Here is a 14,313-nt window from a genome sequence, read left to right on the forward strand (position 1 = left end):
CGATGACTCAGTGGTTTTCCTTCAGCATCAGATGGTTCATCGTCATGATTAAGATGATTTTACTGCTGAAGGTTCGACTCTTTCTGAACCAAGACAGAAAGTGATCAGTCAGAAAGTCCAGATACTTTGCTGAGGTCATTTTCACACCTTCATGGACTCTGAAGGGGCCGACCAGCTTCTCTCTCTCTCTCTCCATGATGTCGGCCCACAGCATGACTCCACCACCTCCTTGCTGACGTCACAGCAGAGATTCTTTCTCTTTCCCATATTGTTTGAAACCTGTGGCCTGATTAATAATGTGGAACATCCTTCTGAAGTAGATTTCCTTTAATTGATCTCATCAGACAAACTGATCAACCAGCTCTCTGAAATTAATGATAGAGATTCAAAGACACACAAAACCATCTATACATTTAATAACACAACAAAAAATCTATCTTTATGACACTTTAATCCAATTTGCAAAATAATTTGGAACAGTGTGTAAAAGCATTTTCATCGAACTGAAATCCTGCAGCTATAATAGGATTAACTCTTGGTTCTGATTTGGTTCTGATCCAATTTTAATAAGGAGCCGAGGGCCAAGGTTTGATCCACATAACTTTATTGAGGTCACATGACACACGGTTGGTGGGCGGAGTCAGAGTATCGATACGTTTATTATTAGAATGATCAGAGTGAGTCACTGAGCATGCTCAGATCAACAACAACACATCAAGGCTACCACACGCTAACCACACGCTAACCACACGCTAACCACATGCTACATGGAGCACCAGAACCACGACACAGAAAACAGACCATGATCCATCAGAACCACGCTGCCGGGCTGCTCAGAACCAGGTCAGCAGGACCGGACCGGGTCAACAGGCTCACGCCACTCAGAACCGGGTCATCAGATGGTGGCGGGGAGCGAAGGGGCGGAGCTTAGCAGCATTAGTTCTAATGGTTTCTTATTGGTTCCTCTGTGTCTGCTCTGATTGGCTGATGCTAGTTGTTTTCATGTTCAGAACCAATTAGGGAGCAGCAGCTGGGTCCAGAACCTAAACCGGGTCGACCCAGAACCCAATCCATCCAAGCATCGACCCAAACAAACAGAACTTTGATCTAGAACCTAATGAAGCCCGGCTCCGTCCTGATGACTGGGTTCATTCAGTATAGGAACCAGTTTGAACCAGTCTGGACCAGTTTACACCAACCGGAACCAGATGGAACCAGTCAATGACAAGGAGGACCAGTCTGGATACGACTTACACCAGTTGGATCTGTTGGAACCAGTAGAGGGTAGATCTCCCAAACTGCAGATGGAACCAGTCTGGATGAGGGACCAATCGAGTCCACCACAGAACCAACTGGGTCAAACATCACCGGATCAACAGAACGTGATCAGTGGCAGATCATCAGTAATCAATAGGCAATAAATAACAAAAAACAACAATACATAAACGATAAAAAAATTCAACAAATAACCGATAACTGATAAATAACCGATAAATAGACGGCAAATCAAACTTTACACTGTAAAGAAACGTCTCAGCTTCGTTCCGGAGGAACCAGGGAACTAAAATCCAGAACTGATCCCAGCCTGAAGATCCGGAGCGGAGTGAGGCATCTTGCTCTGTAGGACATCTCTGCAGTTGTCCATGTCCACAGTGAGACAGACGAGTGGACAGCAGGTGGTTTGGATTCATCACAACGAGCTACTAATGGTCACCAACACGAGGGGAGCAGATCACACACTGGTCAGGGGTCAGAGGTCGTCGGGTCAGCCCTCCATGGACGACTGGGGGCTCTCTCCGTGGGCGGGGCTACCTTTACCGGGGCGACTGGGACAGAGGACAGAGAGAGGACAGGTCAGCAGTGGGTCAGAACCAGCCCAACAGGATCCCATCTGGACTGGATCAGAACCAGAATCCCATCTAAAGGACGGCGGTGCCAACAAGCCCCGTCCAGGTGGATCAACAGAACCTGAAAGCTGATTGGACCGAACCCAATGGCGATGGCTGGAGAACCCAGGACCCACACAGGACTGACGGTGGACCCTTCCAGAACCATCAGCAGAACTTTCTCACCGGGTGAGAGGAACCAATGTTCTGCTGGGTCCGCTGGACCAACATTACCAGGAGCAGAACCAGAACTGGGCAGGATTGGTAGGTGCTTGTGCTTCAGTGGTGGTGATTGGATGGAGTTGTGAGGCGGGGTATTTGGGGTATTTGGGGTATTTGGGGTATTTGGGGTATTTGGGGTGGGGTGGAGGGTCGGGTTGGAGATGCAGCAGCTCTGTGACTGAGAAACAAAAACAAATGAAGAGACGGACAGACACCTACAGGACAGTCACATGACTAACGATGATGCAGAGGAAGTGGGTGGGGTCACAAAGCGAGAATCTGATTGGATGACTGGAGATGCAGAGACATCAAACAGACAGCTGACGTACCATTGGTGGAATCCTCACTGGTCACTGATTGAGATTCTGAAAGAATAACCATATATGGTCAATATGGGGGGGAGGGGTCACTGACACACTGACAGTTTCCTGTTTGCCTTATATGGTACTGGTAGAACACGATCACACAAACAGAGAGAACACAGGGACAGGAAGAGACACACACTTGGACATGGATGGATGGATGGATGGATGGATGGATGGATGGATGGATGGATGGATGGATGGATGGATGGATGGATGGATGGATGGATGGATGGATGGATGGATGTGATTAAAGGGGCGGGGCAAAAGAAAGACGTCTCTTTCTTTTCTTCTGCTGTGGAGGTTGTTTGTGGATCGCGGTGTGTCATTCTACAGCACCAACAAAGAACAACAACTTCCTCTTCTTTATGTGACCAATCACAGATCAGCTTCTGAGCAGATCTGCGTCCTCATTGGTTCAGCAGACATTTTGAAAGCAGGATAGGCTGCTGATGAACACACCATCAATCATTAAGGAGTGATTTAGGACAGACTTATTTACATGCACACACACACACACACACACACACACACACACACACACACACACACGTTTGTGGGGACTTTCCATTGACTTCCATTCATTTCTACAGAATCCAAAACTCAATTCACACCTTAGTCCTAAATCTGACCCCTGACCCAAAAACAGGGTTTCTCCTTGTGGGGCCCAGGCTTCAGTCCCCACAACGTGGTGTATGTCAGGAAAATGGTCCCCACAAGGTATTACAAACAGACGAACACACACACACACACACACACACACTAGCTATGCCCCCTCCAAGTTGTCTAATGTTGGTTTCAGACACTCGGACCCGATCCTCTCCCTCCTCCTCGTGTCCTTCAGGTGCCGTTTATGGAACTCTGATAGTTTAAAAAGTTATTTATGTTTATTAAAATCAGCTAGAAGTTTTAGACCATTTATTGTGTTAAATATATAATTAGGGACACAAAACCAAAATAACTGAGAATTTTAAATCCAGGATTTCAACCAATTAATCTTCAGGTTCCGTTAAAACATTCAAAGTCAATTACTTTCAGACCACCATCTTTAATTTCTTTGACCTCTGACCTTTGCTTGGGTGGTGTGGCCTGTTTCTCCATATAAAGTTCATGTTGATTTGGTTAATAGTTGTAGTTAATAGTTGTATTTGGGACAGCAGTGCTACAGGTTGAATACATTCATCTTGACAAACTTTCTATTTTTGCATTTTTGTAAATTTGTCCTAAAATAGAAAATTCTCATTGGAGCCATGAGTTAAGTTTGGATTTATCTTCTTTCATCTTGTTTTCAATAGTTAAGGTTGGTTCTTGGTTTTTGGTTATAATAGTTCATAAGTATTACATTTCAGATTTAATTGGAATGCTGGAAAAATTATTTTTAATAAAAATTTATTTAATGAATTAAAAATTATAAACTGCTCTTTTAACTACTGTATGGAGATAGGATCACACTTTCCATCTAATAAATCAGATCTGCAACCTGAATCTCTGGAGACACAAGTGGCTCTTTGTTCACATTATTAAATGATGAAATATTAATCTGTTTTTGTTGAACTCTTTTGTAAGTGTCTCCATAAAAACACAGTCTGCACGGCCCCCTGTGGTGAAGAACCTCTAAACAAAACAGTAAAGACCATTTTATATATTTATAAATATATATTAACCAGCTATAACGGACCAGATTTGTATCATCAGCTCATTTTATCCAGATAACAATTTGCAATGCTAAATATTATGATTAGTGATTATTTTACAATAGGCAATGCAGTACTTAATACATTTATAATTATTTTTCTATTTATGAATGAAATTGTGTGCAGCATTGGTTTATTTATTTGAATATTATTTTGTAGTTGTTCAGTACTAAATGTTGTAAATGTATAAAACATCTGGATAAATAACGGGTGAGTCTGATCCTGGTCCTTCATTATTGTTCATTATTCTTGTTGCTGTTTGTTGAAGTTTGATCAGTGATTGTTGTTAGTGACTAGTTCTGACTAGTCATTAATCTGAACCTCTACCTGGATAATAAACTGGTTTTAGGTTTATTAATCCTATGAATTTAATCAAATGTTCTTCAAATGAAATGCAAAGTTTTAAGTAGATTTTATTTTAATTTCCACACTGGGACTGAGAGACTCTACAGCTGCTTGTGTCTCATGAATGTTAGCAGGTTTGATTTCATCCAGAGATTCTGCTTCATATTTACAGCTCTGGAAAAAATAGAAAGTTTCTCTGATTTTACTCTTTTTGTATGTTTGAGTAAAATGAACATTGTTCTTTTGTTCTGTGAATTACTGACAACATTTCTCTTAATGTTGTTGGTGAATGTATGTAAATAAGCAGTTAGATTTAGAAAACTGCACCAATGAATATCTCCTCAGGGCCCCCTGGGGGCTCAGCAGCCCTAAAGGTCACATCCTAGAATCGCCCCTGGAGGGAACGTTGGTCAATATGATATCAGCATCATAAAACACAAAACAACCGTGAAAACAACAAAACTCAACTACAAAATCATTTCAATTGGCACTTGAAGAATTTGGACTTGTTGACATCTGGAGGGGATTTTACCCCAACATAAAGATGATCATCATTACTCTGCACCCAAAAAAGGTTATTCTAGAACTGACTACTGTTTTCATAAATAACTTTGACATATATAAGGAAAGCAACATGGAAGACACGAGTATATCTGACCACTCTTCCCTAATAAAAATGAGCGTGTTACCAAAGTTATGATCTTTCTGGCTTTCCATAGAAATACCAGACAGACAGTTCAAAACATGGAACCAGATTACATCTAGATTGATATGGGACAGTATGAATCTAGATGTAATTTGAAATATTACAATTAGGAAAAGAGAAAGGAACTCTGCCATTAAAAAATACAGTTACAAAACAAAGAAACGACCCCATAGATTCACTCAGACGATGCCTTTCATCGTTATGAGACAAAATGATATTTACATTGGAGTGAGGTTTTCACATCCTTTATTTCCATTTTCCTTATTATGTGTGTGAGTGTGTGTGTGTGTGTGTGTGTGTGTGTGGGTTAGGTTACCGTCTGAGGTTTCATGGTTTAAACAATAAAATATTAAAATCAGAAAAACATGAGGTTTGAAGCTTCCTACTGTAAATAACTGAATGTCGTCAGATTTCAGAGGATTTCTGAGAAAAGTTTTCCTTCCTGCTGCACATTTTCACAGCAGGTCAAAAGTTTGCATATTGCCACACAAACTTTGGCGCCACGTTGATTTTCATACATGCCGACTTGAGCGTAAAATATCTCGCTACACATTCTGTGCGTACGGCGCTTTAGCCACGAGGCCCCTGGATTCTCTGCTGTCACTGGACCAGAGAAACCGGTGGGGCTCCCCGGTCCAGACGGCGGTCAGTCCCTCCCTGTGGTCATGTGATCGGTTGGAACGGCACAGAGACGCTTCGTTATGTAATGAGGCTTCATCTAACTAACTAGCTAACGCTAACTTGTAGCGTTAGCTTGTAGGGAGCTCTTCATGGCTGCTAAGATGTCAACAGTAACCGCTGTTACTGGGTCGGGCCACACTCACCTGGGGACTCCAGGAGGGGGCGCTCTATTGGGCCGTGAGGGGACAGACGGCGGCGCTCCTCCAGGATCGGGGGAAACCGCAGGGCGGGACAGAGCGGCGCGGCCCCCAGGGCGTGGCGGACCAGGAGGCGCCCGGCGCTGGGGGGTCGGGCTGGACATGGGAGACCTGCGGAGACACTCGGAGGCTCAGAGACCACCTCGCCGTCCCACAGGAACTGGAAGAGCCGCCGCCAGCTAACCTGCGTCCAGACGGCATCCCCGTCACCTGCAGCCATGAGTCGTCCACAGGGGGAGGCGCTGCCGTGGTAACGGTGGACGTGCTGATGTCCCCGATGATGTTCAGAGCTTCTTTCAGAGCAAAGTACATCCGGAGCATCTCGTCCCGGTGCTGGGCCTGAGACAGACACAGGGACAGAGACACACTGGTGCTAAATTTACACTGACTCATGACAGAAGCTAAAACGTAAAGTAGCTTGCTAGCTATTGTGGTTGTTAGCAGGTAGTTAGCATTAGCATCAACTGATAACTAGCTGCTAATATCAGTGTCTGAAAATATCGTCTCCATGTCTCAACAGACGACCTGTGCATCGATGGAGGTCAGTTCTCCCAGTGATCCCACTCAGAGAGAGGAGGATGGTGTTAGCGCTGTCAGTCACCCTCGTGTACACGCTGCCCCACCTTGGCCTGGTCTGCTACGCTGCAGCTGGTTCACCACAGCAGAGCCTGACACAAATGCTAATGCTAGTTAGCTTAGCGACTGATGACAGTGGATTCCTGTAATTGTTGTTTGTTTGTCCACCATTAGTACATTTAGTAGCCTGTACCCGAGGATGATTGACAGTGCTAAGCCCCTCCTCTGGGCTCTAATTGGTTGTTCTTGGTGCATTTCTTCAGATCTAACTGTTCTCTGATTGTCACCATGGAGACACATTCACGATGAGGAAAAAACATTTAATAAGTTACTGCAGCTTTAAGGCCAACCACTATTTATTTAGGTATTGAAGAGTTTGACCCCTGACCCCCCCCCCCCCCCCACCTGCTCCTGCGACTCCTCCATCAGGCTGTTCTGGTCTCCACAGGAGTACAGGTGAGCCAGCAGGTCAGAGTGGATGAACTCCTTAGTCTGGGGAGAGGAGACAGGGACGGATGACACTTTGTCCTGACTGCACCTGTCGGCGCCTGTCCAGGTGTGTGAGGCGTACGTTGTTGACCATCAGGTGCATGATGGTCTTGGGGATCAAGTCCCTGACGGTGCGGTGGATGATGGACAGGTATGAGTCCACCAGGTTGCGGACGATCTCCACCTGTCTCTCCAGCTGAGGGTCCATGCTGTGGATCTGTCCATCAGAACTGGACTCCTCTGCCTCCACCTACCAACACACACACACACACGCACACACACACCGCTCCAGAACTTCCAGAACCGGCCGGCCCGGCTCCCATAACCTTCCACTCACCTTGTCCTTGTCCTGCGAGGCAGAGACAGGACAGGCAGAGTGAGGACAGAGTTTAAAGGTGGATCTGTGGTGAGGTGGAGCGCAGAGGCGGAGCCTACCACGCTGCGTTCAGGGTACACCCCGGCGCGTAGGAAAGACGCCTTCCAGCTGTCCACCTCCTCCTGGGACTCGCTGGCCAGCTCCAGCTGCCGGTAGTCCTTGTAGACGTTCCTGCGGGGACAGCAGAGGAGACGGGCTGAGCGTCCAGAACCGGGCCAGGGTCAGTGAGGACGGGGTCAGAGGTCAACCTGTGCTCGGTGCTGAACAGGGCGAAGACGTGCTTGCTGGACATGAAGCTCTTCTCGATGTCCTTCAGCTTCAGGTTGTCCACCGGCAGCATGTACTTCTTCTCCTTTTCCTGCAGGGGGCGACAATGGAACGCGTCAGGTCCGGTTCTGCTGGGAAACCAGGTCAGAACCGGCTCATCAGAAGCTCTGTTCTCAGGACCACCAACGGTCCTAGTTCTGGACCGGTACTGGCTGTTCATCGTCAGTCTGAGGAAACCAGACCAAGACCTATCCGGGTCAGAACCAGGATTGCTGCAGCCAGGTCAGTGTGACCAGACCAGAACCAGGTCCGTTGAGCAGCTGCCTGTACAGGCTGTGGTTCTGGTTCTGGTTCTGGTACCTCATCATCCTTGTACCAGGACAGGGCCTCCGCCGTCAGGACGAACCAGTACTCCTTGGCTCCGCCCTTCATGATGCCAATGTTGTTGATGGTGAGCCAGCCCTTCCGGATCACCTGAACCACAGACATCAGGTACCATCAGAACCCAATCAGAACCACACCAGAACCAACCAGTCCACTCACTTACCATGATCTCGTCCTGGTTCCCTGCAGCCTTTTTCTTATTTATCTGGCTGCTCTTCTGCTGCGCACTGACACACACACACACACACACACACACACACACACACACACACACACACACACACACACTGTGTTAGGGGAGACAGCTTCAGCTCACGTGGGTCACCTGACCCAAACACCTGGGGTTCTGGCAGGTGGACCCAGCAGAACTGGAAGAGTTCCTCTGGTTCTGATCAGTTTAGGGATCTTACTTTGCGAAGCCGATAAAATCCTCGTGGTTGGTGTTAACATAGGCCAACTCGATGTCGATCAGCAGAATCACCTGGGGGACACAGCAGATACAGGCGTTACCTGAAGGTCCCCAGAGACACCTGAAGGTCCTCAGAGACACCTGAAGGTCCCCAGAGACACCTGAAGGTCCTCAGAGACACCTGGAGGTCCCCAGAGACACCTCAGAGACACCTGAAGGTCCCCAGAGACACCTCAGAGACACCTGAAGGTCCCCAGAGACACCTGAAGGTCCCCAGAGACACCTGAAGGTCCCCAGAGACACCTCAGAGACACCTGGAGGTCCCCAGAGATACCTGAAGGTCCACAGAGACACCTGAAGGTCCTCAGAGACACCTGGAGGTCCCCAGAGATACCTGAAGGTCCTCAGAGACACCTGGAGGTCCCCAGAGACACCTGGAGGTCCCCAGAGACACCTCAGAGACACCTGAAGGTCCCCAGAGACACCTGGAGGTCCCCAGAGACACCTGGAGGTCCTCAGAGACACCTGGAGGTCCCCAGAGACACCTGGAGGTCCCCAGAGACACCTCAGAGACACCTGAAGGTCCCCAGAGACACCTGAAGGTCCCCAGAGACACCTGAAGGTCCTCAGAGACACCTGGAGGTCCCCAGAGACACCTGAAGGTCCCCAGAGACACCTGAAGGTCCTCAGAGACACCTGAAGGTCCCCAGAGACACCTGAAGGTCCCCAGAGACACCTGGAGGTACCCAGAGACACCTCAGAGACACCTGAAGGTCCCCAGAGACACCTGAAGGTCCTCAGAGACACCTGGAGGTCCACAGAGACACCTGGAGGTCCACAGAGACACCTGAAGGTCCTCAGAGACACCTGAAGGTCCCCAGAGACACCTGAAGGTCCCCAGAGACACCTGAAGGTCCCCAGAGACACCTGGAGGTCCTCAGAGACACCTGAAGGTCCCCAGAGACACCTGAAGGTCCCCAGAGACACCTGGAGGTCCTCAGAGACACCTGAAGGTCCTCAGAGACACCTGAAGGTCCCCAGAGACAGGTGGAGCAAAGTAGGACTCACTTGGTCTTTGGTGCGACTCTCTCTGTCTCTGATATGCTGAGTGACGATTCTTTCCATTTCCTCTCTGAGCATTGGAAACTGCGCCAGCTGCAGACAGAAAGGAGGAAGTAGGAAGCATGAGTGGCCCTGTGACAGTTTTACCTTAAAGCAAAGATTGTTTCAGCAGAAACAAATGTCTGGATGTTTCTGCGGTCTTATGAACCTCTAATTCTCTGGAATCACAGACCTGCCTTCACATTCTGGACTCCGTCTCACTAATTATCAGTGACCTTTCACCTACCTGAGGACGGCACACCTGAGAGAAAATGTCACAATGGCAGATCAGGCAAAAGTACAGTAGTTCAGTTTCTACCGCTATGGATGTTTTACCTAAACCCACAACGGCCACTGAAACTACTGGAACTGAGAGAAGTACTATGAAATTACTACAGAAGTACAAAAGCAAACTACAAACAGGCCAGATAGTCAGTCAATCTGAACTGAGCTTCAACAAAATCCTTTAAAACATCCAAACAAAAATGGAACCTAGAGCTAAATCAGTTGCTCAACCTTTTGAGGCAACCATTGCCGTCCAACCACATAAATCATTGATCTTGTAGTACCCTGCAATAACTCCGTAGTACCCCGTAGTACCTTGCTGGTGCACTGCCTCACGGTGTTGACCAGCTCACTGATCACCAGGTCGACACACTTCTGGCAGGGTTCTTTGATCTGGGCGATCTGACGCTTGACGATTGTCTCGAAGGCCATGTCCGGCGTGAACAGACCCGTCCTGAGGACCAACGCAAGTCGTCAGCACCAAGCTCTCACCTGTCCTGTAAGCACACCTGTTGGCCCTGTGCCAGAGTGACCTCACCGGATCCCGTGGATGTTCTTGATGGCATAGCTGATCTCCTTACGTAGAGTCTTCTCATCGCCCTCCAGCTGCAGTGGAGACACAGTGACACCTGGCTACCTGGTCACCTGGTCCACCTGGTTACTGTGTGAGGCGTTACCTTGACCAGTTCAAAGGGGAAGCGCTCATGGAAGACACGATTGATCTTGGCTCCTCCTGAAAGCTCGTAGGTTTCCACCTGATCTCCAGAACCTTCGATCCGTTTCTCAAAGTCCACCGCGAACTGCTGCACCATTCTGAAACACAGAGAACCCTGGGACAACTGGTTCTAACTGGTTCTGAGTACTGATGTATGTGTGGTTCTGTTCAGGTTCTGGTACTGACTGGAGCAGGGCCTTGGTCTTGCGGCTCGGGTCGTCAGGCCTGAAGTTCTTGTACTCCTCCACCTCCTTCTCGATGGACAGCAGCTGGCTCTGCAGCTTGCTCCGTAACCCTGGTAACGTGTCCCGGATGTGGTTGGTCAGTTGCTAGGAGACAGAAAAATGCTAACTGGAGCAGGCGGTGGATCCGATTGGTCACATGATGGACCAACGATGAGATAGAACCTGCAGGAGCCTTGGACATGACCCCAGATGAAGTCCAGCTGACCTGCAGTGACGTGGGCTGCTCACCTGGTTGAGGACCTTCTGCAGGTAGGCGGTGCCCATCCGGTCGGCCAGGTGACGGTAGGACGGATGAGACAGGAAGAACTTCCTCTCGGCCTGCAGGGCGGCGGTGATGTCCTTCTTCCCATCAATGTCCTTCTGACTGCGGTTCACCACCCCGATGTAACCTGCACCACAACACGCCCCTTAGTGTCCCACGGTGGACACCTGGACTCCGAGTGGACACCTTTGTTTGCGATGACAGAAAGCTGTGAACCAATCACCAGCCAGGAAGCTGTGATGTCATACCTCTGCGCAGCGGCAGCAGCTTGTTCTCCAGGATGTCCCTGGCATCAGTCCCTTCGTCCATCAGGTCCAGCTTGGTGATGACCCCAATGCTCCTCAGACCTGCAACACACAGACACACTTTCACTTCCTGTCTCTGCCCCCAGACAGGAAGGGGGCGGGGCTGTGGCCGGACCTTGAGGGTCGACCTCCTTGGCAATCTTCAAGGCGTCGGAGTTGGCGAGGTCAGAATTGGCAGGGGACACAGCCAACAGGAGACAGTTGTCCTTGGTGACGAACTGCATGAGCATGTCTCTGATCTGATGCTCGATGTCAGCAGGCTGGTCGCCGACCGGGACCTTGGTCATGCCAGGGAGGTCCACCAGCGTCAGGTTCAGCACTGCACACAGGACAGGTGGAAACAGGACAGGTGGAAACAGGACAGGTGGAAACAGGACAGGTGGACAGGTGAGTTACCGTTGGGGGAGTACACCCTCAGGTTGATGGGCACCGGACTGATTCCCTTGTTGTGTCCAGTCACTCGGTCCGTCTCCGCCTCGATCTCCTGACGAACTTCATCAAAGTCGATGAACTTCTTTCCCTTACAGTGGAGGAACTCTGCATACTCTGATCAATAATCATCTGATCATTAATCATCTGATTCATAATCATCTGTTCGATAATGTTGCTGCTGCAGGCCGTCTCACCTGTTGCACAGTTGATGAGCTGGAGCACCAGGGGGCGCCGCGTCACGATTCCAGATCCACGAGGGAGGAAGTCCCTGAGCAGAGGGGGAGGAGCTTGAGGTCATGTGACTTTAAGGAATGGACCTTACCACAGGGCCGCTTTTCATTGGTTGATGCCCGTTCTACGTGGTCACGTGATTGGCCGTCTCACAAACAGCTTCCTGTTAGCTAAGTACAACATAATAGCAGCACTGATACAACTTGTACACCTTGTAGCCTGTCTGCTACAGTCTTACGTTAGCTAAACAGATCAATATGCAACGTGTATCTGACACACACTGAAGATTTTATTTTAGCAGAAAAGGTTTTGGACTAAACTGTTCCTCCTGTTAGCCTCTCTAGCACCAAGTACAGCTGGTCAATCAACCATCACTGTGTTCAGGGAAGCAACGATTAATAATCCAGAAATAAACTTGATATCGTAACGGACTGAATATTTTGTTTTTAACGTAATCTTTGCTCGTCTTGCGGGGCGCAGGCGGTTGCCATGGTAACAGGTGTGTTTAAACTACAAAGAGAGAGAGAGTAAAAAGGTAGGAGTGGTTTTGAGTTGATCACCTGTTCAGGTTATTTTACCTTTGTTTACCTTTGCTGTGGCTCATTACAGCCGCTGTAGTTTCTAAACGTTGGACTAATTACCTCGTTCCTTTGTGAGTTTACATCATTTACAACAAACGTTACATAGAGTAAAATACAATTTTAACAAACAAATGGATTTTACCGCAATAATTATGATGGTAAATGTACTGAACTTATATGGCGCTTTTCCAGTCATTTTGAGTCAAAGCACTTTACACTAGAGTCATATTCACCCAGTCACACATTTATACACCGACCGGTAGGCAATTTGCCCAGAGGCACATCGACATGCAGCAGGAGGAAGCTGGAATCGAACCTACAACCTTCCGATCGCAAGACGTCTACTCTACCATAGAGCCATGAACTTGTTAGTTCCTCTGTCCATTTCAATAGCTGATATATTGTGAAAATCCGCTAGAAATGAAGCGCTAATGGAGTCATGTTTCTATAGAAACAAGGCGCCGCCAGGCTTTGTTTGTGAGACTTGCACGTGGGTCGGTTGTGGGCGGAGCTTGTAAGGTCCATGTTAGTCAAATCCACACACACACACATACAGATACATGCATACGCAAACACACGCGCGTACACACCCCGTACATACACCCCCACACAGAAACACACACGGTCTTGCTGTCAGGTGACTCTGACTGAAGCCCCTCCAGAGTCATGTGATTGGCAGCAGCCAATCAGAGCAGAGATGGAGACAGAGCTGAAATTATCAGCCAATCATGTGCGAGCTTCCAGCAGGAATTAAACTACAGATCTGAACACATCTGGACCTGACCGGTACCGCTTCTGGTCCAGTCTCATCTCTAACTCTATTAAGCCTCTGGTTCTGCAGAACCAGAACCAGACCCGCTACTGATTCTGGTGTCAGAAAAACAAATGGACCGGTCGGTACCAACCAGATCCTGCTGTTCTCTGCCAGCTCTGTCCAAGAAATTCAGAACCCAGTAAAAATGACCGGAACCAGAACGTATCATGGAACCAGGGAGACCCAAAAGAACCAGGGGGACTGCCGGGCTCCAATACATTTCTTTAAGTTCTTCTGGGGCCCCCTTGGTTCTTTTGGGGGCCCCATGCGGTTCCAGGCGGCCCGCTTTCTGCCGTTGGGGGAACCAATCCTGGTCCCCACAACTGGAACCGGTTCTGCAGAACCCTGGCAGCCAGAGTCCCGTGACTCTGTTCGGCTGGCCCGGTTCTTACTTGCCCACGAAGTTCTCCAGCACCGAGCTCTTGCCGGCGCTCTGGCCGCCCACCACGGCGATCTGCGGCAGGTCCAGGATCGCGTTCTGGCCGATGGAGGCGAAGGCGTCCTGCATGCGGTTCACCAGCGGGATCAGCTCCTCCATGCCCCGGTTCCCCATGGCGGCGGCTCGGTTCGGCCTGGTTCCGGAGGTTCGGTGGAGGGATGCTGAGGATGCTGCTGTGACCTTCAACTCCTCCTCCTCGACGCTCCGCCGCTGCAGGGAGGAACCGCGCGCACATCCGGGACACCTCTTCACAATAAAAGCCCCGACACGCTTTGCTTTACACTTTTCATTTTAAAAAAAAAGACCCAC

The 14,313-nt window shown here is 48.8% G+C and overlaps 1 protein-coding gene across 2 annotated transcripts; it reads right to left on the reverse strand.

Annotated features, from left to right (window-relative positions):
- Nucleotides 1–587: 587 nt before the first annotated feature.
- On the reverse strand, nt 588–14,263 carry LOC122828600 (dynamin-1-like). 2 transcript variants are annotated; one of them, XM_044112293.1, is made up of 23 exons: nt 13,958–14,263; nt 12,134–12,207; nt 11,904–12,053; nt 11,623–11,826; nt 11,451–11,549; nt 11,169–11,329; nt 10,882–11,024; nt 10,658–10,793; nt 10,519–10,586; nt 10,296–10,434; nt 9,663–9,749; nt 8,596–8,666; nt 8,349–8,412; nt 8,162–8,275; nt 7,783–7,892; nt 7,594–7,705; nt 7,496–7,507; nt 7,241–7,408; nt 7,075–7,161; nt 6,278–6,432; nt 6,040–6,204; nt 2,438–2,473; nt 1,714–1,826 (listed from the first exon to the last, which is right to left on the reverse strand). In XM_044112293.1, exons 1-22 carry the CDS (start codon nt 14,116–14,118, stop codon nt 2,452–2,454), a joined length of 2,502 nt encoding a protein of 833 aa, XP_043968228.1. In that variant the 5' UTR covers nt 14,119–14,263; the 3' UTR covers nt 1,714–1,826; nt 2,438–2,451. The 2 variants fall into 2 exon arrangements, with proteins under 2 accessions (XP_043968227.1, XP_043968228.1); XM_044112292.1 differs by lacking the exon at nt 2,438–2,473 and having other exon boundaries at nt 588–1,826.
- Nucleotides 14,264–14,313: the final 50 nt, after the last annotated feature.

Source organism: Gambusia affinis, linkage group LG03, assembly GCF_019740435.1.
Source record: "Gambusia affinis linkage group LG03, SWU_Gaff_1.0, whole genome shotgun sequence".
In the NCBI taxonomy this organism is placed as follows: domain Eukaryota; kingdom Metazoa; phylum Chordata; class Actinopteri; order Cyprinodontiformes; family Poeciliidae; genus Gambusia; species Gambusia affinis.

Excerpts from the sequence above, each read along its gene's own strand:
- LOC122828600 (XM_044112292.1), bottom strand. The coding sequence starts at position 14,118 with ATGGGGAACCGGGGCATGGAGGAGCTGATCCCGCTGGTGAACCGCATG. Across the intron at positions 12,054-12,133 it reads GCTCATCAACTGTGCAACAG|AGTATGCAGAGTTCCTCCAC; the intron begins GTGAGACGGCCT and ends ATTATTGATCAG. Across the intron at positions 7,893-8,161 it reads CCTGGTACAAGGATGATGAG|GAAAAGGAGAAGAAGTACAT; the intron begins GTACCAGAACCA and ends CGCCCCCTGCAG.